The 23,915-nt window shown below is 49.5% G+C and overlaps 3 protein-coding genes across 5 annotated transcripts; 1 reads left to right on the top strand and 2 right to left on the bottom strand.

Moving 5' to 3' along the window:
* Positions 1-756: 756 nt before the first annotated feature.
* Positions 757-2,966, top strand: Cdca3 (cell division cycle associated 3). Of its 2 annotated transcripts, XM_046424140.2 has the most exons (6): positions 757-833; positions 1,045-1,213; positions 1,442-1,571; positions 1,933-2,226; positions 2,364-2,464; positions 2,596-2,966. In XM_046424140.2, exons 2-6 carry the CDS (start codon positions 1,094-1,096, stop codon positions 2,749-2,751), a joined length of 801 nt encoding a protein of 266 aa, XP_046280096.1. In that variant the 5' UTR covers positions 757-833; positions 1,045-1,093; the 3' UTR covers positions 2,752-2,966. The 2 variants fall into 2 exon arrangements, with proteins under 2 accessions (XP_046280096.1, XP_046280097.1); XM_046424141.2 differs by lacking the exons at positions 757-833; positions 1,045-1,213 and adding an exon at positions 1,219-1,337.
* A 1,079-nt stretch (positions 2,967-4,045) lies between these two features.
* On the bottom strand, positions 4,046-10,386 carry Gnb3 (G protein subunit beta 3). 2 transcript variants are annotated; one of them, XM_046424138.2, is made up of 10 exons: positions 10,264-10,386; positions 9,947-10,033; positions 9,648-9,686; positions 8,390-8,496; positions 8,247-8,310; positions 7,964-8,126; positions 7,811-7,877; positions 7,514-7,715; positions 5,416-5,632; positions 4,046-4,568 (listed from the first exon to the last, which is right to left on the bottom strand). In XM_046424138.2, the coding sequence occupies exons 2-10, from the start codon at positions 10,001-10,003 to the stop codon at positions 4,462-4,464; spliced, it is 1,023 nt and encodes a 340-aa protein (XP_046280094.1). In that variant the 5' UTR covers positions 10,004-10,033; positions 10,264-10,386; the 3' UTR covers positions 4,046-4,461. The 2 variants fall into 2 exon arrangements, with proteins under 2 accessions (XP_046280094.1, XP_046280095.1); XM_046424139.2 differs by lacking the exon at positions 9,947-10,033 and having other exon boundaries at positions 10,264-10,375.
* A 1,051-nt stretch (positions 10,387-11,437) lies between these two features.
* Positions 11,438-23,485, bottom strand: P3h3 (prolyl 3-hydroxylase 3). Its single transcript, XM_046424183.2, has 15 exons — positions 22,953-23,485; positions 21,886-22,038; positions 21,327-21,528; positions 21,107-21,238; positions 20,478-20,614; positions 19,933-20,022; positions 18,549-18,601; positions 18,362-18,429; positions 18,121-18,245; positions 15,523-15,624; positions 15,045-15,195; positions 14,677-14,794; positions 14,493-14,568; positions 12,127-12,267; positions 11,438-11,972 (listed from the first exon to the last, which is right to left on the bottom strand). Exons 1-15 carry the CDS (start codon positions 23,448-23,450, stop codon positions 11,808-11,810), a joined length of 2,211 nt encoding a protein of 736 aa, XP_046280139.1. The 5' UTR covers positions 23,451-23,485; the 3' UTR covers positions 11,438-11,807.
* Positions 23,486-23,915: the final 430 nt, after the last annotated feature.

Here is a 23,915-nt window from a genome sequence, read left to right as displayed (position 1 = left end):
ATGCGCTGAAGGCAAGACGCGCGAGAATGGCAGTTGGAGGCAGCCAGGCTGCTAGCGCTCCGCCCTCTGCCCTACTCTTGGCTAACGCCAATGAAAAGCGCTCCTAATGCAATTGATGGTCAAAAGGACCAATCCCACTCTTCCAGGGTAGGAGCGCATGTAGAGCAGTCAGGTGGTCTCCAGAGTTGCGACTGCTCTGACACAGGGACCCTTGCAGTTCCTTCGCGTGAAGAGCCGAAACCGACGGTTGTTTAAACCTCTCCGCTTCTGAAACTTTCCTGGGGTTTCGTCCAATCGGAAAGTATAAGGGTGGTTGTTTTCTTGGTATTTGAACAGAAGGTCTCCAGTGAGGCGGAGTTTGAGAGGGTTAACGTGAGTGATAACTCCGTCAACCAATAAGGATTACCATCTCGTCTCAGAAAACCACCATAACTATCTGAATTTGTGAATAATAACGTAATAATTCATGGTTCTATTTTATTTAATAAAGTCATTTATGTTTAAAACTAGAGGTCTCAGTGAAGACTGGCATTAATCAAAATTTCACCACGTACAGCTCACAGACCGACAATAAAAAAAGTCCCCGCCTACCAAGGAGGCGTCACCCTTGGGCAAACCAAGCCCTTTCCTCCGCAGTCCTCATGATAGACATCCTCATAGACCAATGGCTTCCTTCTTTGGGGGCGGGTCTCACGTAGCAAGCCTATGGGAGCATACGTCGAAACAGCCAATAGAGTAAGGATGAGGGGCGTGGCGGGAAGTTTGAAACTCCTAGCTTCGGGAGTTGAGTCTGGCGCTTGTTTGTGTGCACCCAAAAGTCCAGTTGGGGCCCGGTAAGTGATTTGAGTAAATTAATGAATAAGATAGAAGATCCGGCAGACCCAGAATGAGTCCTTTTCTAAACGACTCATAGAGTAGTCATTACCCTGCAGAGGCCTCTGAGCCAGTGACTAGGAAGTTCCTCAGCTTGAAAAATTGAGTGATTTGGAGTCAGAGGTCCTACATGGTCGCAGTAAAAGCTGAGACTTGAGTCACTTTTCACAGGCATCCTCTCCTCTACCCTTGCCGGGCCCTGCCCCCGCCCCTAGTGAAGATGGGCTCAGCCAAGAGCGTCCCAGTCACTCCAGCGCGGGCTCCACCGCACAACAAGCATCTGGCTCGAGTAGCGGACCCTCGTTCACCTAGTGCCGGCATTCAGCGCACTCCCATCCAGGTATTCGGCCATCAAAAGGTGGAGAAACTGAATCCTTAGGCCTCTGCCTAACCTGATTCTGAGAGAGCCCTCATACCCCCACCCCACCGGAGCCTTATTTTCTTACATGCTCATTCTGCATGGGGTAGGTTGAATGTCTGAGAGCCTTGTTAGCAATTCCTGCCTGGAAAATGGGGAGGAGATAAGAAAATCAGGGCCCAGACTTGTTCTAGCCTATTGTCCTGACAGGTGGAGAGCTCCCCACAGTCAAGCCTACCAGCAGGAGAACAGCTGAAATGTCCAAAACAGGCCCTGGACTCAGATCCCCGCTCACCTACTCTTGGCATTGCACGGACACCTATGAAGACCAGCAGTGCAGGTAAGTGTTGGACCCAGGGACTGTTGATGAGGCCATCCTTTATTATTCTTGGGTGGAGTCAAGGTGATGAAGCCATCCTTTCAGGACTTTTTTTTTTTTTTTTTTTTTGAGCAGGGGGAGGTGCTGGGGATCTAACTTGGGGCCTACTGCATGCTCTGACACTGAATTACATCCCCAGTTTGCATCTCACTCTTATCAACATTTTGCCCTCTCACTTTGATTTCATTCTTCCCATTCCCTCAACCACCCAGACACAAGCCCTAAGGTTCCTGTATCTTTCCCTCCTTGCTGAATGATTTGTATCATTATAAATTTGTATCCTAAAAGAAGATTACTACTTAAGTCATTTTTTTCCCTTTAGACCCTCAGAGTCCAGTGATGAGAGAGCTAAGTGAAGTATTTGAGTCTGAAGCCTCCAAATCAGATCCTCCCCCAGAATCTGTTCTGCCCCTGGGAGTACCTTCATCTTCTGAATTGGACTTGCCTCTGGATACCCAGTTATCCCTTGAGGACCAGGTGCTACCTTGGAACGACACTGAGCTCCCTTCCAAACAGGTGTCTTCCCAAGAGGATGCAAGACATCCCACAGAAACCCCTGTGGCCAGCCAGAGCTCAGACAAGCTCTCAAAAGACCCTGAGAGTCCTCGATCTTCAGGTATAAAATCTAAGGGCAAGGTATAGGGAAGAGAAAATAGGATAATATCCTGGGATAATGTACATGGATGAGTATGGGGAAAATAAACTGCAAGCCCCCTATTTTGAGTACTTGCTTTAACACATTACTTACTCTAGGTTCTAAGCGCAGTAGACGGAAACCAAACAAGGTCCTAGGGAGATCCCCCCTCACCATCCTGCAGGATGACAACTCCCCAGGGACCCTGACACCACGGCAGGTAAAGAGAAAGGGTGAAAGCTGTTACTAAGATATCCAGCATAGAGGGTGGGAGACCCTTTTACCCAGGTCTTCCCTCTCCTGAACAACATCTATCCCCTGTTCCCCCAACTCACATACTGCCTTTTGCAGGGTAAGCGACCTTCTCCCCTAAGTGAAAATGTTAGGGAATTAAAGGAAGGAGCCATTCTTGGAACTGGACGACTTCTGAAAACTGGAGGACGAGCATGGGAGCAAGGCCAGGACCATGACAAGGAAAACCAGCACTTTGCTTTGGTAGAGAGCTAGGCCCTGTGTCACCCCTATACTGGATTCACCTTGGGCCTGGTGATATTCTGTTTCCTGTCACCCCTTCTTTCCCAGGGAGACTGAGGAAAGGCTTATTTTCTTTGATTCCTCCAAAACTACCAACTCTGGGACTTAGAATTTTATCAGAGTTACTTTTTGTCTTGTATATTTCTTATGTATTAAAGGAAATTATTTTAAATGATGCTTTTAAAAGACCTAAAGCTTGCAATGGCTCTTCTGTATGTAGAATGGCAACCTTGTGTTCCCTGTGTATCTCCCCACTGATACTTCTGAGTCATTTTTGCATACCTTCCTTAAGTCATGGTGTTCCCCAAGGCTCTTTCTTTAGCCCTTTTCTCTTGTTCTCTTTTAAGTGTTGACTTCTAGAACTTTAGCTATCGTTTACCTAGTTTTTGGTAACTTCTAGGTCTTTCTCTTTCTAACCCTGATCCTTAAGTAGCTGCCCTATAAGCACTTTAAAGTCAATTTATCTACAATTGAATTTGTGATCTTCCCCAAAAGCTATTTCTCATTCCCTCTTCCCTGTCCTTGTGAATAGCATCTATTCATCTGCCCAATCCCAAACATTGGCCATCATATCAAATCCTTCCCTCTTAATATCCCATATCTTAGCAGTTGGTCACCAAATCTTGATAATTTTATGTCTTTAATCTCTTCCCAGTTCCTCTCCCTTGCCTCCTGTCCTGTCACTTTTTGAGATGCTGAGGATCCAACCCAGAGCCTTGTGCATGCTAGGCAAGCACTCTGCAATTGAGCTACATCCTCAGTGCTGTCCTGTCTCTCTTGCATTTCTTGCCACATGCCTCCTACCTCATCTCCAGAGTGCCATTCTCTCCTTCCATTCTACCAGCCTACACTGCTGTTAGGGCATTCTTTTTTAGAAGCATAACTGATCATATTCCTCTGCTCAAAACTCTTCAGTGACCTCCCGTTATATGAAGAGTAAAGTCTGGACTTGTTAGCCTTGCATTGGAGTCCTTTTATAATCTAACCCTGCACAACACACACACATGCATACGTATTCACTACAGTAGGCAACAGTGAACTGCTGTACACATACAAACCCCCAGCCACCTTCTTCTCTGACCCACTCAGGTCTTCCTACAGCTTTTGCCTTCAGCCTTCTTCCTGTACACAATCTGCACAGTATCCAGCCTTCATCAAATCACCAATATTACCTTATTTCCCTTAAGTGGGACCTACGTCATTTTGGAAGAGGAATGGAAGCCAAATATCACAAAGGTACCGAGTTCTACATTTTATTACAAGTACTTTGGGAGAGGAACAAAAAATAGAAAAAGGAGAAAGCATGAAGGAGAAAAGGACTAGGAGTCTATCAGTGTTAGAGCCATAGTCACAGGGCTGTGTACAAAAGTAATGGCTCTTAGAGGAGGACTCCTAGGGCCTGAGGTTTCACCTTGGAAAACTTCTAGGCCTACAAAGGAATGGGTAAGGGTTGCACCCAAGGGAAAGGCTATAAGGACTATGGGGAGGGGAAGCCATGGGAGGAGATTGGGCAGTTCTTTGCCCCTTTTTCCCTGATACTGCCTCCCAAAGGCAAACTCCCATACTCCCATTGCCTCAGAGGAAGAAGCTTAGTGGGAATGGCCCCTGGGATATAGAAGAGAGACCCTAAAAGAGATCAGGTGTCGGGGGTCAGCTGAATATCTTCGTGGCCTTCCACAGGCCTCAGTTCCAGATTTTGAGGAAGCTGTCCCAGGAACCAGTGGCCACAGCCATCCCATCAGCTGTGACCCCCAGGCAGCTGACCCTGTTGTCATGACCAGAGAGGATGCCTGAGGAGGAGGAAAGGGAATCAGCCATCCTCCCATGTGTCTTGGAAAGTAGTGTGTGTGTGTATGCAGGAACCGTAGATGGGGTAGGCTGGACTCAGCCCCTGAAGGAGACTAAAGAACTGAAAGAGGATTAGCCCTAAGGGGAGGGATTACTCTTGAGGCCAATTCCTCTGTCTAGAACTCAGGTTGGGGGTAGGGTGGGGCAGACAGGGAAAGGTTCAAAGTGTTGTGTGCTATGAGAAAAGCTAGGGTCACCTTGATGGGAATGGGGAAATAGGGAAGGGACACCCTTTTCATCTAGTTCCTTTGTTTATAGATGAAGAAAATGAGGCCCAGAGAGAAGTGACTTGTGCAAAGGGACTTAGACAATAAGCAACCAAATTAGAATTTTGATCCTGACTCTCAGGCCCAAGTTTTTTAGCACCTGGTCTCTCCCAGTTGAAGAAATGAAGTTTATCTGCTTCAACTCTAGGCCAGGCTGATCCAAAACAAGTCCCTAGATTGGGGCTACAGGATGCTCCAGGCACTTCAGATCTTGGTTCTACTCTCTTCCTTGGCTCCCTGAGACTAACCTTCCCTTCAGTGCATGTTCTTAAAGCTTCAGGCACCCAGAATATACTGGACATTCAAGGTCCACAGATGTGGGAGTGGCCAGCAGGGAGCAGCCATGCCACTGGGCAGGGGAGGAGAGGAGACATGGTCCTAAATTGGGAAGAAGGGATGATGGTTTTTTAGGGTAGAGTTATCCAGTAATTAGGGAACAGCCACAGTAGTAATATGGTACCTATAAAGATTGCTGGTAGGAAGGGACAGAACTGGGAAGGAGGGCTGGGGGCTGGGTCCTTACCCACACGCTCACACTTCAAGGCATCCCAGACATTGCAGTTGAAGTCATCATAGCCTGCGAAGAGCAGGCGGCCACTAAGCGAGAAGGCCACAGATGTTATGCCACAGATGATGCTCTCATGGGAGTAGTTGGTCAGTTCTTGGTCTGCCCGCAGGTCAAAGAGGCGACAGGAAGCATCGTCTGAACCTGTGCAGATGGCCTCTCCATTGGGGAAGAACTGAGAGTACGGGTGGGAAAGCAGATGGGACTCAGACTGGAGGCAGCCACTGCCCTCCTGCCTGTTCTCTGGCCCCCACCTGATTGCTCAGGGCAAGCTTTTTCTCTCAGTCCACCTGCCTGTCCCTTCCCTGGCCTGAGGTGAGAAGCAGCCAGAGCTTGGCTATTCACTGCTGAAATTTATCACATGTTGGCTCAGGCACAGCTCCCCCATCACCTTCATTGATCCTTACTACAGTGCTTCAGGCAGGTGTTATTCCCATGTTGCAGGCAAGAGCACAAGGGCTCTTCTGAGGTCACATAGCTAGAAGGGCTATGGTCGTCACAGATTTTACACAAGTGGGCTGGTTAGGGTGTATAAGAATAGGGCCAGTTCAGCTATATAAAATAAAATGAATCTGATCATGAGGGACTTCACATAAACTCACAGGGAAAGTATAGAAACTTATTTGTACTCAAGAAAGTATTAATGTCATGGAAGAGAAAGGTGGGTAAATGGTTCTAGTTAGAAACTAAAAGAATGTGATAAGGGGGCTGGGGTTGAGGCTCAGTAGTAGAGCACTCGCCAAATGTGTGAGGCCCTGGGTTCGATCCTCAGCACCACATAAAAATAATAAAATAAAGGTATTGTGTCCAACTATAACTAAAACAAATATTTTTTTTTTAAAAATAATGTGATAGGAAATACATAGGTTTCTGCATTGAATCCTGGACAGAAAAACACATTGCCTTTGAGGACATTTTTTGATAACCAGTTAATTTTTTTTTGTAATGGTGATTACACCCAAGGACACTTTACCATTGAGCTACATTCCCCGGGTCTATTTGTTTTTTATTTTAAGTCAGGGTTTTTCACTAAGTTGCTGAGGGTCTCATTAAATTGCTAAGAAACTTGAGATCCTCTCGTCTCAGCCTCCCAAGTCACTGGAATTATAGGCATATGCCACTTGGCTGATAACTGGTTAAATTTGAATGTATACTATAGTATTGTGTCAATGTTGAATTCCTGATTTTAAGAATTATACAGTGGCTACATTAGAGGATGGCCTATTTTTTAGAAGTATTTAAGGGGTAAAGTTGTATGATGTCTGCAACCTACTATCAAAAGACCCAGAGAGGGGCTGGGGATGTGGCTCAAGCGGTAGCGCGCTCGCCTGGCATGCGTGCGGCCCGGGTTCGATCCTCAGCACCACATACAAACAAAGATGTTGTGTCCACCGAAAATTTTAAAAAAATTCTCTCTCTGAAAAAAAAAAAAGTTAAAAAAAAAAAAAAGACCCAGAGAAAGGACCCTGGGGGTGTGGCTCCATGGTTGCCTAGCATTTACAGGGATTCCTCAATCCCCAGCATCTCAAAACAAAAGTAAACAGAATCAGTAAGAAGTGGGCAGATATCTGGTATGTATGTGTATATATATATATATATGTGTGTGTGTCTCCAGAAACAGTGATAAGTAAATGTGGCAAAATGTTAACAGTGTGTCTAACTTAAAGGTACCTGGCAATTCTTTTGTTAGTTTAGTTTTTTGTGTGTGGGGGGGGAGGGTACTGGAGATTGAACCCAAGAGTGCTTAATCACTGAGCCCTTGAGCTTGATGTGGAGAGACAGGGACTTGCTAAGTTGCTTAGTGACTAAGTTGCTTTATTGAGAAACAGGGACTCGCTAAGTTGCTTAGGCTCTCACTAAGTGGATGAGACTGGCTTTGAACTTGGAATCTTCCTGCCTTAGCCTTCTTTTGTTAGTTTTGTAACTGTCCTATAAGGTGAAATTATTTCAAAGTAAGAAGTAAAAAATAAGGGGCTAAGGGAGCTCTGGGGGAGGCAAGGAATGTATGTTGTGGGGTGAGGTGGTATCGGGAATGGGCACAGGGAGAGGTGCTCACACAGATGGCGTTGATGTCAGACTCGTGGCCAGTGAAAGTCTGACGGCAGGTCCCCTCCCGCACGTCCCAGAGCTTGGCGCTGGCATCACAAGCCCCCGAAATGAAGAGTTTGTAGTCTGGAGACACAGCCAGGCTCATACAGTCACCCGTATGTCCCACAAACACAGTCTTCTGTTGCCCCGTCTCAACATCCCACAGAGCACTGCCAAGAGGGAGGTAAGCTATCACTGAGAGGCCACATGTGCCCCAAACAGGACTGTCTCCCAGGCCCCAGCACCCACAGCATTTGGTCCTCACCACGTGGTGTCCCCTGAGCTGGTCACAATGTTGTTGTCATCCAGGAAGCGACAGCAGGAGAGATAACCTGGAGGTGGTTAGAAGGACAGTGCCCCAGGCTGCAGAGGCACAACCTGCCAGGGGCCTGAACTGAAGAGAGGATCTCTCACTCACCTGTGTGAGCAGAGAGCTCCCGGCTGACCTTGACATTGCCCTCACGGGATTTGAGGTTATAGATGGAGCACATGTTGTCCAGCCCCCCACATGCCACAAAGTTCCCCGATGGGGCGTAGGCACAAGTCATGACCCAGGAGGAGCGTAGTGGGATGGCATGCACCTGCAGAGAGGGCAGATTCAGGCAGAGGTGAGAACTGAGCTGAGCTCCAGGTGCTCAGGGGCAGAGGAGAGTGGGCATAGGAAGATTGTGGTGGTGGAGGTGGGTAGGTAGGGCTGGTACCTTGTTGGTGGTGTAGGTGTCCCACACAATCAGCTTCCCGTCTTGCGAGGCACTTACCATCAGCCTAGGGAAAGGGCAACCCATGTCATCTACGCCTCTCTTCCCTGCCTCCCCTTCCCCTCTGGGCTCTTCTCAAGCCTCACTTAGAGTCAGTGGCCCAGTGCATGGCATAGATCTTGGCCAGGTGCCCCCTTAATGTCCGCCGTGTCCGTAGCTGGACTCGTCCTGCCACCTCTAGGCCAGACACCAGCTGCAGAGAAAGGGGGATTAGATATCAGATATCTGACACAGCCACTGATCAATACAAGTTCCTGCTCTAAGGGTAGCCCCCCTTCTCCCAGCCCTGGCCTTAGAGAAATAAGTCCTTGCCCTGAAGTGATTCAGACTCCTATGGGAGACAGATGCTTGCATGACCAGTAGCCTGTGTTTAGCAACACTTCACCGGACTGCAGGGAGGAAGGAGAGGTTTTTCTAATGTAAATTCTCACACCTTGATCAATTTCAAGCTTCCAAAATGAACTTGGGAAAAGATGTACACAGTTTGCTTTCCCAAGCCTGTAGGCACTTGCTCTCTCACACCACTGCAGCATGGCCATTTCTAACTGGGTACCCAGGTATCACTATGACCCTGCATTTCACCTCCTAAAATTTGAGATTTTAGGCCCCTTGAATGCTAGCCAGCCTCTAGACTTAGACTGGGGCTCCAGAATCAACAGACTCAATTTGCCATTACTTGTTTTGTTATCTTGGTCAAGTTACTTACCCTCTTCCTCAAGGTATAAAATGAGGCATATCGTAGCACCTATCTTGCAGAGTTGTCATGAAAATTATATGAAATTATGCACCTAAACAATTTAGCCCAGTGTCTGGCCTACGGTATTTACTATTATTAACATATTTAATCCAATCTAAGATGCCATCAATTCTAAAAAGCACCGTTATTTTATGTCCCACTATGAAAGCAAAAGTGCTATCAATAATAATTGTAGGGCATCATCCAATTGTTGGATACATCTTGCTTTCAGAGATGCCCAAAAAAATTAAGAAATGCATATCTTAGAATTGGTGGAAATCAGTCTTAGATAACCATCAACTAGAATCTATGTGGCCTTCATGATTTGCCAAGCCCTCTCACTTCTTTCATCTCCAGGGCCCAAGAGGGCCTATCATCACTCACGTTTTTTGGATGAGAATAGGAACAATGTCTGCATCTTCAGCATTTAATATGGTACCTGTCACAGAGCAGGTCTCTCTAAATGTTTGTTGAATGAATTCATTAATGCCTTTCCTTACTCCAAGAACACACTGTACTAAAAAGCCCAGGCACCAGTTTGTTGCTAGTCAGGGAGCTCCTGTCCTCTCCCCTCATGACCTACCCTTGGGGGAATAGGGGAATCTCACCTCTGCCAGGGTAGTGTCAGCACAGGCTTTCCTGGCATCCTGTAGGGAAAGCAGATATCAGGGAAAGCTACAAGCAGGGTGGGGGTCACCATGTGTGAGCCTCAGATGCAGATGGGTATGGGGCTCTGGGTTTTGGGGGAGTCTCAAATGTGAAATCCAAGTTCAGAAAGTCTCTGACCCTTCTAGGTCAGAGGTCTCTGAGGTGTCAAACAGGAGAGAACCCAGCCCTCTTCCCCCAGGCCACACTCCCTCTTATCCTCAGTTTTCTGGGGTCCCTAATGAGAAGGTTCTGGGGTTACTGCAATCTGCTTCTTGAGCTGCTCCGCTTCCTGCCTCAGCTGCTCCATTTCCCCCATGGCGGACAGGTAGAGGGGTAGCTCCGGCTCCTGCCAGGAACATGGGGCAGATTTGGCAGGCCACTTTTCTGTCCTTCACACCCCACCCCAGACTGGGTCCCACTATGGTAAATGGGAAAACTATGGAGAGGGTGCCTGAACCCCTTCCCCAGCTAGATCCTCCCATTTGGAGTCCTATGCCTCCAACCCCAGCCCTTCTTTCAGCCCGTTTTGCGGCCCCCCAACCCCAGAAGGAAGAGCCCCGGCCAGTTCCCTCTTACTTGGGCTCTGGCTGGACCTATCCCAGGTTTCCAGCTCCGGTTCCCAGGCGCCTCCTCACTCCCTCAGCTGCGACGCCTGCCTGTCACCTGCCCCGCTCTGCTGCCAGAGAAGCTGGCCTGGCCTGGCCCTGACTGTGCTGGGTGTGTGTGTGTGTGGGGGGGGACTGACAGGGAAGGGTAGGGCCAATGACAACAACCAACAACTCAGGCAAATGAAATCAGCTGGCAGAGACTGGGGGAGAGGATAGGGAGGGAGGAAGGTGTGTGGCTTCTAGAGAGACTTGTGCCCAGCCTGTAGGAGGGGTGGGAGCAGGAATATGGGCTAGAAAGAGGAGTGGCCCCCCACAGCTAGCCTAGAGAGGGAGGAGGGGATGAAAGGGTGCCTCCCTGGTCAGTCTCTGCAGGCAGAGATAAGAGCATCAGGCCCCATGGATCAGAGCAAAGCTGTGAGGATTAAGGGTGGGGTTTGGGAGAGGAGCAGGAGAAGCCATAGTTCCTGTGGCCCCCTCAGCTCTAGCCCCCACCTATGGTCAAGATCTTGGAGTCAGAGCCTGCTCAGAAACCAGGCCAGTAACCAGGATATCAGGGCAATGGACGGACCCACTGTCAACACCCCAAATTGTATTCCCCTGCTGAGGGAGGTGGGGGAAGAGGACGGTGAATCTGGGAGGGTACAGACAGGAGCTGAGATTAGAAGGGACTGATCTGGATAATCCTTCTTCTCGACAAACCCTAACCAGCTGCCCCTGGGCCTGATCCTAGGGAGGGAGAAAGGTACAGGGGATCCAGAGAGAAGGATAGAAAGAATTGCCCTTTCTTTGGGCAGAGGAAGGACTGCAAGAGAGGACAAACCTGTCCCCAGCTCCCAGGATGGGGCATGGCCCCCTCCTTGCCCCCTAGACTTATGGGCCCTGCTGGGACTGTGAAAGCAGAAGCCAGAGGGATCACACCGCCCTATCTCAACCAAGTTCAGGGAGGGAAGATGGGGCTTAGAGTTGGAGGCCCAAGGAACAGCTGTCAGGGGCTTGGGTCCATTTGCATGAGGGAGCAGGTGGCTGAGATTTCCCTGACAAATCACAGGCTCACACAGTCCCAACTCTGAGAGCCCCAAGACAACTGTCTCCTCCCAGGCCAGCCACCACAGAAATTGTGATACACGGGACAGGGCCCTGGCTGAGGATCTTCATGTTCTTTATTGCACAGGCTGGGAGAGAGGGCTGGGTTATCTTCCCTTTATCCTCCTTGCTGAAAGCAGTCAGTTTTCTACACTTGCCATTTCTTTTCAGGGAGGCATAGTGTCCTGTGTCTATCCTAGGGCTTCAGGTCCATCAGCTGGGGTCAGGCCTAGTTCTCAGGCCTGATGAGTTCTAGGCTGTCTGTTCAGTGTCCTCTGAGTCCAGTGAGAGATGGCCCTCATGAATCTCCAAGATGGAGGAGTGCAGGGACAGAGATCTTGCTGTTCTGCTCCTGATGTCACATGGGAGCTTCTCCTGGGTCCTTTCACAAGTTAAGTGGTCACATTCCCAAGAAGCTGGCTCAGCCACTCACAGCTCCTCTCGAACTCGAGGTGGCTTCCCAGTTTTGTCTTGGACCCTCTGAAGCTTCTGACTAGGGGGTTCTGGGGAAGGGTTTCTGCTGGGTATTTCTTCCTCTTCTTCCTCCTCCTCCTCTTCTGACTCCTGCAGCAGTTCTTTGGCTTCTGTCCATTCCTGGGGGATGGGGAAGATAGTCTGACCCCTGCATTTACCTTCCCTGGGCCATCTCAGCCCCATCTCACCCACCTGAGAGCCTCCTCAGTGGCTGCCTGCCCACCCTTCACTCCCCAGGAGAACCACATTCCTTCATACCTCCACTCCTCCTTACCTGCTCCCTGTGCTCAGGTGCCCATGTGTGCCACAATGCTAGAGCACAGCGCCTTCCTCGTGTCACAGCCCACACACCATGGGGATTCTCCCCACCAGAGCTGAAGGCCACAAGGCGTCCACAGCGAGGACGAACCTGAGCCTGGGGGAGAGGGCAGGTTCAGTTTCAGGGATCAGCCCACCCCTCTCAGGGAACATGGCCCTCACTCCCTGGAGCAGGACATGGACAGGGGGTTCAGATGGTCATCACTTTCCCCTCCTCATTTGAGGACTGACTTGGGCAAATGAGAAATGAGCCTCAACTTCAGGAGCAAAAAGGCCAGATTTAGGCTAGGGAAGTTGGGAGCCAAAGGGTAATGTGGCTTCCACTGAGAGTTTCCTGTTGGTTCCTTCCCCTGGTGCTCTGATCATTCCTGCCCAATCCCTGGAGCCCGGGGTATAAAGATATCAGAGGATATGCATAAGGGTACCAGACTTGGGACAGAAGGAGATAGGACTTTGGAAGGCATTTTTCCATCCTGCAAGAAAGGCCTGGATTATAGGTGGGTAAGGAAGGAAGAAGGTGATTAGACAAGAATTAAAAGCCTCTCTTTTCTTACCCATTTCTAGGTGTCTACCTAGAAATTTCCATGACCTAGGAATAGGGGGATAATTCCACCTAACATTCATTCAATCATTATTTGGCAATGCCAGAAATGGAACCTAGGGCCTTCTGCATGGTAAGCAATCACTCTACCACTGAGCTATGTCTTAACATTCACAAATTGCTTATTAGTACTAGCCACTAGCTCATTCTTTTAGATATATTATCTAAATCACTTCTTATAATCACCCTTAAAATAGGTACAATCAGGTGGGGTATAGTTCAGTAGTAGAGCACTTGACTAATTCCCACAAGACCCTGGGTTCCATCCCCAGCACTGCAAAATAAGTAAATAAATACACTTTTTTTTTTTTTTTTTTTGTGGTGCTGAGGATTGAACCCAGGGCCTTGGGCATGTAAGGCAAGCACTCTACCAACTGAGCAATATCCCCAGCCTCAAATAAATCCAATTTATATACATATTCTGTACCAGGGATTTAACCCAAGGGCACTTAACCACTGAGCCACATCCCCAGCCCTTATATGTTTTATTTTGAGACAGGGTCTCACTAAGTGATTTAGAGTCTTGCCAAGTTGCTGAGGCTGGCTTTGAACCTGTGAACCTCCTGCCTCAGCCTCTGAGCTGCTGATACTATAGGCATGCATCACAAAGCCTGGTTGTAATAAAAATTTTAAAAATAAAGTAGGAACTATTACTATCACCTCCATTTAGGAAATGAACCTCAGAAAAATTAAAAACCAAAATCTAGGTCTGGGGCTGTAGCTCAGTGGCAGAACACTTTGCCTAGAATGTGTGAGGCACTGGGTTCAATCCTTAGCACCACATAAAAATATATAAATAAAGTAAGGGCATCTGTCCATGTCCATCTACAACTACAAAACAATTTAAGGCTGGGGGTGTGATTCAGTGGTTGACACCCTTGGGTTCAATCCCCAGTACCAAAATAATAATAATAAAGTTATTTTTTAAAAATCTGAACTCTAGTCCAGGTGGCCCAACATTGTGCTACTAACTACCATGCTTGTCTTGCTATGGGGAGAAAGGACTACTTTAATTTTTTCAAATCCCTAGGGACATGGAGTTCTTTTGTTTGTTCGTTTGTACTGGGGACTGAACACAGGGGTGCTTTACCACTGAGCTACATCCCCAGCCCTTTTTTGTTTTTTGAGGCAGAGTCTCACCGAGTTCCTGAGGCTGGCCTTGAACTTGCGATCTTCCTGCCTCAACTTTCTTAGTCTTTGGGATTATAGGTGTACATTATAGCTGGGTAGCTGCTCTACCCAGCTGGGACATGGGGTTCTGGAGGGACCCCGGTAGATTGTGCTTTACTCACATTCCTTTTTTTTGTGTGTGATATTCTCTATGTTGCCCAGGCTGTTCTCCAACTCCTGGTCTCAAGTGATCCTAAAGTGAGCCTCTTGAGCAGCTAGAACTATAAGTCTGCACCACTACACCTGGCTATATTCACCCTCTTTTAGGGGGTACAGAAAACCCTGAAGGCAAGGCCTGGGGAGCTAATTAGAGATTTGCTGGGGGCACTCAATCAACCTCTGTCAGGAGCCCTGACATGAACACAGCCAAGTGGCCAGGAAGTGTGCAGCAGCGGGGAGAGAAAGGGTTAAGGTGGCCCCAGCCATTTCCATGCATTTGCCTCTGGGAACCTTCTGTTTTGAATCTGACCCCACAGGTGTGACCTCTGCAACACCCACTCCCCCACCTCCCCACCCCCTTAACCCTCATGCCACCACACATATACACCTACCGTGACTGTAAGGGCATTAGGCTGTGTGAAGAATAAGTCACCACCCTGGAAGTCATCATTGAGGTAGAGGAGTCCACTGCAGAACAAAGAGGACAGAAGGCAGTGAGACTCCCACCCACGCCCAGGCCTGCTGTGGGATGACCTTTGTGTGCCCACCTGCCTGTTCCCTAGAGGGGCTTCCCACCTATAGTCTCGATAGGTGTAGGCTGGGGGCTCCCGCCAGCAGTCTCCGGTGTCAGGGTCCAGGACACAATTGTCTGCATGCACTGGGTGACTCAGGTCCATGCGCTGCTCTTGCTCTCCTAGGATACGAAGGGATCTGGTGAATGCTCCTGTGCTCCTGCCATTCACCACCCCATGGACTCACACTACCCACACGTATCCTACAGCTCCTGCGATCACTTTGGGTGGAGAAGCCATCCCCCACCTGGGCAGGGGAATTGGGGTCTTTATAAAATGAAGACAGAAACCCATGCAAGTTGGGGGTGCTGAGAATGTTCGGGACCCAACAGGGACCTGAGAGTGGGGAGAGTGGAGGTCCCTGGCAGTTACCTTCTATGGCACTACGGCACACCAGGTGGGTGAAGGAAAGATGGAGGGGCCGTTCTGGGGAGAAGTAGGCTTGCGTCAAGGTCCGCACACGCTCGCTCACCTCTAGAAGCAGCTTGGCACCCTGACTGCCCACAATCCCAGCCCGGGCCAGCTGCAGCAGCAAAAGGATAATAAAGGAAGGAAGCAATGAATGGTGGTCCCAGCCCTAGCCCCTGGTTAATCTCCACTGTTTTCCACCCATGGGTTTGGAGTCTCAGCAATCATCTCTGTCCATCAACCCCAACTGCTCATTCCATTAGCTCTGTGGCAACACCCCAGGTCCCCAGGTCTTGGAACATCCTCTTTCTCAACTCTCAGCCTAGGACTCTGGTAGTCTTGGTCCCAGGAGAGTTCTTCTACAAAGCCCAAGCTCAGGTGCCCAGCATCCTGCATACCCTCTTCTCCAGTCTTCTCCAGAGCCATGGGTGCCTCTGCTCACCTGTGCAGCCTTGAGTACTGTGAGTCCCTCAAAGTGTTCATGGGGGGTGTGAGGGGAGCGGCGACCACGATAGCCAGACCTGGCTCCAGCCCCAGCTGCCTCCTAGACAGAGAGGGAACTCATTGTAGATTCACTTTCCCCAGCCCACCCACTGTCAATAAGGCTCCAGGCCTTCCCTCTGGTCTTCCCACTGCCCGTAAGAGGCTAGAGGTCCTTGTTCCCTGTGGCTCCTTTTCCTGAGCTGCTGCCCTTTTCCAGAGAATGATATCACCATGGTTGTCTGGAATACCATTTCCTGGCAAAGGTCTGAAATCCCACTTTCCAAGGGAACTATGTGTGCCCAGAACTCTGGAGAACTCCCTACAGTAGAGAAGGGGCCTCTGAGAAGGTGAGGATAGCTGGAGAGAAGCAGAGCTGTGGACTGAGGCAGGAAAGGCTTGGCCATTCATCCCTGATTGGCCGAGAATAGAGAGGTCTTCCTGGAAGTGGAATCCTAACAGGAAGTCTGAAGACTAGGTCCTAGGAGGAAACTGAGTTTGGTGGAAGACAGCCTGACCGCTTCCCATTTGATATTTTTTTTGGAGAACCTATGATCTCTATGTCTTCATTGCTTCTTGATCTTGAGTGCTAATTACCCAACTGCCATTCAGCACATCATCTACAGGTCACCCACTATTTGGTTGTCCATAACTGGGTTGTTCACTTTCTGACATCTGTTTTTCTGTTTTCTTTTTGGATCTCAGTTTAAGTACCACAACCACATTACTCCAGCATACAAATCTCATTTCTGTGAGACCACCTAGTTACCCAACCTTCTATTTTATTTGTTGGTGCTAGGGATGGAACCCAGGGCCTCATGCCTGCCAGGCAAGTGATCTTCCACTGAGCTACATCCCCAGCCCAAACCTTCTTTTTTGTACTGGGAATTGAACCCAGGGAGCTTTACCACTGAGCCACATCCTTTTTCCTTTTTTATTTTAAGACAGGGTCTTGCTGAATGCAGTGGCACATGCCTGTAATCCCAGCAGCTCAGGAGGATCTAGAGTTCAAGCCAGACACAGCAACTTAGCAAGACCGTATCTCAAAAAAAAAAAAAAAATTAAAAAGAAAAGGAAAATAATCACAATAAATAAATAAATAAATAAAATAGTAAAAATGGCTGGGGATAGGGTTCAGTGGTGTAGTGCCCCTGGGATCAATCCCTGGTACCAAGAAGAAGAAAAAAAAGAGGGTCTTGTTAAGTTGCTGAGGCTGGTCTCAAACATACAATTCTCCCAACTCAGCTTCCTGAGTTGTTGGGATTAAAGGAATGTGCCACGATGTCTGATTCAAACCTTCTATTTTTATATTTATTCATTCAACACTTTTATACTGAGCACCTACTATGTATCAGTCACTATTCTAGACATTGGGGACAGAAATGGGAATAAGAAAAGGTCCCTGCTCTTATAAGATTTCTATTTTGAGATAACAAATAAGTAAGTAAATAAACAAACCAAAAAATTCAGGACATGATTAGTGCTATGAAGAAAATTAAAACAGAGTTACAACATTGAGATTTCTTAGGCAGGGGTTGACAGCTAATTGAAGAGGTGGCATCTAAATTGAAATCGAATAATGAAAAGGAACTACTTGAGTGTCTGAAGGAAAATTTTCCAAAGGAAACAGCAAATGAAAAGGTCCTGAGGCCAGAATGAGTTAAATGTGATCAAGAATAGAAAGAAGGTCTGATACTTGACAATTATCTTTGACTCATTCCTCTCTCTACCTTGCACACAAATATGGTCCTTAACTTCTCTATAGTTGATGTTCTGAACATTTCTCACCTTTTCTCTCTTTATTCCCTTGAAATGAAGACCTAAGGCAGTGGCACTTGACTCACTCCAGAAGTTTCCATAGTTTTTCTCCCATTGCATTCTACACACTGCCACTAGAGAGCTCTACTGATTCTACAAAATGCTGATGCTAGAACCTGCACTTGGAAGTTCTATGGGAACACTGAAGTCAACCTCTGAAATCCTTTAGCAGCTGTCCGCCAGCCAACAATAAAGTCCAAACTCCCTGCTAGGGGGCAAAAGGCCCTCACTGTCCCTGCGTCTTCACTTTTGGCTCTCTCCCTCTTCTCTTACCACCTCTTGATAATATATAGCCTGACAATGGCAACAGCTAGCACTGCTCTTTCTCTTTCTTTTTTTTTTTTTTTTGAGGGATTGAGCCCCTAGCACTTAACCACTGAGTTGCATTTCCAACCCTTTTTAGGCTTTATTTTGAGACAGGGTCTTGCTAAGTTGCAGAGGCTGGCCTTGAACTCAAAATCCTCCTGCCTCAGCCTCCTAAGTAGCTGGGAGTGTACCACTACACTGGGCTGCCTTTGTGTTTTTCTTTTGTTCTTCCTATCAATTTCTGACAAAATTCATTTTTAAAGAATATCCATCCCATATCAGTGGTGCCTTTTCCACTGAAGAGGCAGTGGCTAGTACAGTCCCCAGTGGAGAATTAGGATAAGCCAAAGAAGGGATGGGGCAGGCCAAGGGCAAGGGAGCAGGAAGCTGTGACTAAGATCCCTAACCAGCAGGCTGCACTCATGGGTCTTTCTACCTTGGCCAGCTGTAGCAATACCCCACACTCAGCTGGAGTGAGCAGCCCATCCAACACTGCTCTCTCTGATCCGTTCAGCTGCCTGGCATCCTGGGTCAGAGTCACTCCTTCCAGGAGAAGGACATCTGCAAGGAAAGAGACAGGGCACTGGTCATTGAGGATCTCTGAGGGGCAAGCCCAGCAGCAGCTGGCAGCCCCCAGACCCTCCAGCTCCTGTCTCCTACAACCATAAGGAACTCACCCTTCCAGTAGGTCAAGGGCTTTGTCTGTGGAGGCTCATGGTCCCAAGGCCTCTTCTCTTGATCCTCTCTCAGGAGTGAGAAACATGCTCAGTGGATGCACAGGACAGTCCAGACCCAGCCTCCCAGCACCCCTTTTATCTCCTTCCAGCCAAGACCAGGTGCCTCCCACCCCAGAGCATCTCCTACCTGAGCTTCTCTCTAAGTGCCTCAGGGATGAGAGCTTCTGGGGTCCAAGGATCCTGTGAAAGTCAAGAAAAGTGCTATCACCAAACAAGTCCAGCCCCTGGGATCCCTGCAATCAATCCAAGCTATCACATTAAGCTCCTCCTGTTTCCGGAGGAGAAGGCAGAAGTAGAAAAAGCCCTGATCTCAATGTAAGGGCTATCTAATGTAGTACCCTGGGCATTAGACCAGACTCTATAGCAATAAAAACAATTTAACAGCACTTGCTATCTGTAAAGTACCCTAAGAGCTTTATACATGGAAGTGGAACTTAGGATTCACAATAATTTTATGAAACAAATTGTGCTAATGGGCCCCTCTTGTCGTGGGCCCTGAGACACAGAGAGGTCAAGTAATATGCTTAAGATCATACAGCTAGTAATTAACAGAGTAGGATTTAAACCAGCTTCACTGCCCTTGCTTTTATCTAGGAGTTCTAAGAGGAAGCAAGGAACATTGTTGTGACTCGGGGCTATAGTTGTGCTATTGACATCACTGAGGCCACGCAAGGTGCTGAACCCCCTATAATGCACAGAACTGCTTCCTTCCTGATCCCCAACAAAGAATTATTAGAGCTAAAATCTCTTCCTTTCCTCTGGTGCTGTGGATTGAATCCAGGGCCTTGTACACAAGTACTCTATTACTGAGCTACATTCCAGTCCTCAAAAAGTCAATAGAGAGCCAGATGTGGTGGCGCATGCCTATAATCCCAGCAGCTCAGTAGGCTGAGGCAGGAAGATTGCAAGTTCAAAGCCAGCCTCAGCAACAGCGAGGCACTAAGCAACTCAGTGAGACCCTGACTCTAAACAAAAAAATACAAAAAAGGACTGGAGATGTAGCTCAGTGGTTGAGTGCCCCTGAGTTCAATCCTTGGTACCAAAGGGAAAAAAAAATCAATAGAGAACTGCGCTCTATGGTAACATACCAGCCATAGATAACCTCCGCCCTTCACTATCCCTTCATAATGACAAGGAGGGCAAGGTAAGTGGCAGCAATGGCACTCTGTGCTTTATATCATATGACAGGGCTTCAACAGCCCTCTGGGACAGGTGTGATCATTCAGTTTACAGGTAAGGAAACTGAGGCCACAGCAAGTTGAGGTTCAGAGCCTGTGGCCGAGGAAGGACTGACATTTAGCCTGGCATGACCCCAAAGCTGCCCTTAACTACAGGCACGCTGCCTCTGTCCCTGGGAAAGTAGGATGACAGCCTTTTCCTAGCCTCCTGGGGCTACGGAAAAGTGGAAGACTGTTGCAAACAGAAGTGACATATAAATGTAGGCCATTACTGCTCCTTCCCTCCTGGGCAGCATCACGGGGTGGGCTGGATGGGAAAACAGCATTACTCACAGGATCCTTGAAGCTGGTGCCCAGGTGCTCCATGGCATAGTACAGCTGCCTTTTCTCCCCCAGAGATCGAAGGATGAAGCGCTGGATGTCCTGAGGTGGGTAGAGGAGGACAAGAAGAAGGGAAGTAAAGGCCTGGACACTCCTTGAGCCCTTCACTGCTCCTTCTGGTTATGGGTTCAACTTTCCTTCCTCAGTGACTTCAGAGGTCTGGGCTCAAACTGGAAAGGAGTGTGTGTGTGTGTGTGTGTGTGTGTGTGTGTAAGAGAGAGAGAGAGAGAGAGAGAGAGAGAGAGAGAGAGAGAGAAGGCAAGGCAGGCAGGAGTGAGGAGTGAAGTTAAGGGAAGAGTATGGGGGGAGCTAGACTCCAAAGCAGTCTGAAGTGGGAAGCAGGGAGTTGAAGCAGAAGTCAGATGTTGGACTTGAGGTTCCCACTGGTGGCTAGAGCACTTGGGTAAGAGGCCAGGATGGAGTGTCCAGGTTACTTCTTAGGTCTATTTGTTTGATCTAGGGCTGCCACGTAGCGTAAGTGCAGGGAAGGGAGTTACCTCTCTTGGTCCAAGCCCAGGTCTTGGCTCTCCCAGCTGAGCCTGATACTGGGCTAGAGCTTTCTTGGCAGCCTCATCCTCTGGGTAGAAGAGCAGGACACTCAGGACATTTTCCATGGCTTGAGTCAGATTCCCCACTGAAGATGGAGGAATGGGGGAGGGGAACAGAGACTGAGGACAACAATGATCCTTGGGCAGGGCAAACAAGACACATAGACAGAGACAGAGCTATAGAAGGTGGTCTCCCAGGACCATCTGAACAAATCCAAGAGTCCCCAGTCTGTCTGGCAAATATACCCACCTATCATTTCTTTCAGAAACTTACCCAAACATACCTTTGCTGGCAGAGTTCAAAGAAGAGGAAGAAAGGAGAGAGAGCAAAGGGAGGTGAGAGGAAGCAAGGGTAGAAGGAGCCCTCTGAACCATCTCCATGAAGACACCAAAGAAGGAGAGCAAATTAAGAGTCTTCCTCCTGAAGTGATGGTCCCTATGGCCCCTGACAGTAAAACTATAGATCCAGAGACAGATGGGAGGGAGAGATGGGGCTCAGGATATCATCGGAGACAAATCTTCACTCTTGTCTATTTCCAACCCCACTCACTCCCAGGGCCTACCCTTCCCCAACTGACCCTGAGCATGGGCTTCATGCAGATGTCTCAGCTGACTAGGAAGGAAGTCATGGACAGGGAAACTTCGACCAGGACGTGTGGCTATGTCTGCCACACAACGCTGCCGGCACTGCAGGACCCGAATCCAGTGTCCTGAGGAAGACATGTGAGCCATTTGGCTTGTGCCTGCTACTCCTTGGCATCCAGCCCCTCCTATACTCAAACAGTCCCCTCCCCTTACCTGCAATGGCCTCATAGAGGCCCTCCTGGCTTCTGGCCCCTTCCTCCTCCTCTTCTACTTCCTCCTGCTCCTCAGGCCCCTCACAATTAGACCTGCAGCTCTCCATCTGAGCCAAGCTGCCCTGCAGGGCCTCCTCCAGCCTGGGCAGCGCCAGTTCTGCTTCCTGGCGTTCCAGTAGCTCCAGACCATAGTCATAGGCTGCCTGTGTGGAAGAGGAGCAGTCACCTGAGATTCTGGGGGAAGAGGGATACCAAACAAGATTGGGAGGTAGAAAGAAGGAGAGGCATACTGATCTCATTTGGGGAATGTACTCCCTGTCCAACTGAACCTTGTGGAAGAACAGTCATAGCCTCAGAATCAAAATATTAGAACATCAGACATTAGTGACCACCAAGGAGGGAAACTAAATTCTTGGGAAGGACTCTCTATCCAGGGCCACTAATAACCATTATCCAGATCATCTGATGCCCACACTGCACTGGGCCACAATGCAGTGCGGCTTGTGTATCCAGGCAGTCAAAAGTCTGTGGCAAAACAGAGGTGGTGCTGAGGGTCTCACCCAGTGTGGGGGTGTCTCCAGGTCCCGGAAGCTTTGGGGCCGAACCCCAGACATTCGTCTGTACTTAGCCATGTCCTCCCTCATCTGTAGGTGTGTTGGGTTTGCTACAAAGAAGGTGTGTGCTGTAGCTGCTGCCAGATCCAACTTCTTCAGCTGAGAAGACAGAGGAATGGGGATATCAGAGCCCATAAGTGGAGGTGTCAGACCACTGTCCCCTGGCCAGCCTCCCTACCCCAGACACATACTCTGGGACTGCCTAAGAGCCTTATGAAACTCTGGCCCATCCCAGTTGCCCCACCTCCCAACCTGTAGACCCCCAGAAACCAGAATGTTGAGGCTCTCAGGAGACTGGTATTTAAAGAAAAGGGGGTCTGAAAACTTTGAAGTAGGTGGGATGTAGACAGAGAGGACTTGGTCTCAGTTTAGGCGACAAGGTAGAGACCTGAGCCATTAGCAAAATCCGCAGGTCTCTAGGACCCTGAGCTGAGGTGTGTGGAACCAACGCCCCCGCCTCCCCCCAGCCACGTAGGCAATAGCTACTGTCCTGGTGGCTGCTGAGCAGTGTCCACTGGCAGGGCCCCAGAGGCCGACTTTAGGGGCCCTCAGTCTTGCCTCTCTTTTCTAACCTTTATGAAGCTCCCTCCTACTCCCAGCAAACACACTCAATCTACCCCCACCGCCACCAAACACACACGCATATTCACATTTCCCATCCTTTGGCCGGTTTCGCCCCCACGCCCTCTGCTTTTCATTTCTAGAAGAGGCGCTCTCACCCCATGTAGGTCTCAATAAGGCCTACTAAACTAAAATATCAGACCTCTTTCCTCTGTCTTCGATCCACTCCCATCCCGCCTCATGACCTCTCCACCTTCAATCCAACTTGGCTCCCACACTTCCTTGGCTGTCCTGAGACCTTCACTAGTCCTTGCCCTAGTTTTGACGGGACCTACTCAAAGGTAGAAGTCCGTCCCACCCAGAGTTACAGCAGCTAGCAATCCGCTCTCTTCTGGTCAGCTCCAAGTAGGACAGGAACTTGGGAAGGGGTAGGACCCTCGCGGCTCCCGCACCTGGTAGTAGGCCCTCTGCAGGTAGTTGTAGGGTTCCCGACGGCGAAAGGCGTCCCGGAGCGTACTCCCCACGCGGAACCGCGCCGCGCCCCCGGGGCCCAACCTCCGTGCAGAGCACTGGGTCAGGCACTCAGCGCGGCGGAGCGCGGCGCGGAGGAGCAGCGGCTCCCAGGACTCCAGTGCGCGTTCCTGCCCGGAATCAGGCTCTGGGGCGCGGAGAAGCTGGGCGGGGAGCGCGGCACTCGGCTCCGCAGCACAGCTAGCCCCACAGTCTCGCCGCGCGCGGCCCAGAGCCGCCTGGCTTCGCAGCGCCTCCCGCAGCAGTGCCACAGCCGGCGCCCAAGCCCCGGCCGCGTAGGCGCGCAGCCCATCCGCGTAGAGCAAGTCGGGGGCCTGGGGAGGCGCCCCCGGGACGAGCGGGGCCAGGCCGGGGGGCTCCGAGGACCCCGGGGGAGGTAGCAGCAGCAGTAGCAGCAGCAGCCGGAGGAGCCGAAGCATGGTGCCAGAGCCGCCGGCAGCCGTGAGGGAGGGAGAGGAAAGGGGGAAAGGAGGGAGGGGAAGGAATGAGAGATGGAGAGGAGGAGGGAGAGGAAGAGAGAAGGAATGAGTGAGGCCAAAGAGACCTGACGGGGCCGTGAGGGAGGCCAATGAGAGATGGAGAGAGAAGTCAGAGAGAGCCAAGTGAGCAGTGGGGGAACAGGTCTTTAAGACTAGTGGGGCTAGTGTGGGTGAAAAAGGGAAAATGGAGAGAGAACAAAATGAGGGGAACTGGCGCCGGTTGGAGGACCCGGTGATGCCATGCTTGTGGCCCAGAGTGTGGAGGGTACTTGGAGCTGTGTTCTCCTCAGTTCTTGTGTCCAGGAAAAGGAGTGTGAACACCTCCCACACTCTCATGTACAAATCCACCCCTTTGGAGAAAAAGCTTTAGAATGCAGTCTGGAGGAGGGTAACTCCAACCTAGGA

This window comes from Marmota monax, unplaced genomic scaffold (assembly GCF_021218885.2).
Source record: "Marmota monax isolate L192 unplaced genomic scaffold, Marmota_monax_Labrador192_F-V1.1 WCK01_AAM20220418_F8-fsc00186, whole genome shotgun sequence".
In the NCBI taxonomy this organism is placed as follows: Eukaryota; Metazoa; Chordata; class Mammalia; order Rodentia; family Sciuridae; genus Marmota; species Marmota monax.
Note: the sequence above shows the minus strand (reverse complement) of the source record. Positions and strands in the feature narration are given on the sequence as shown.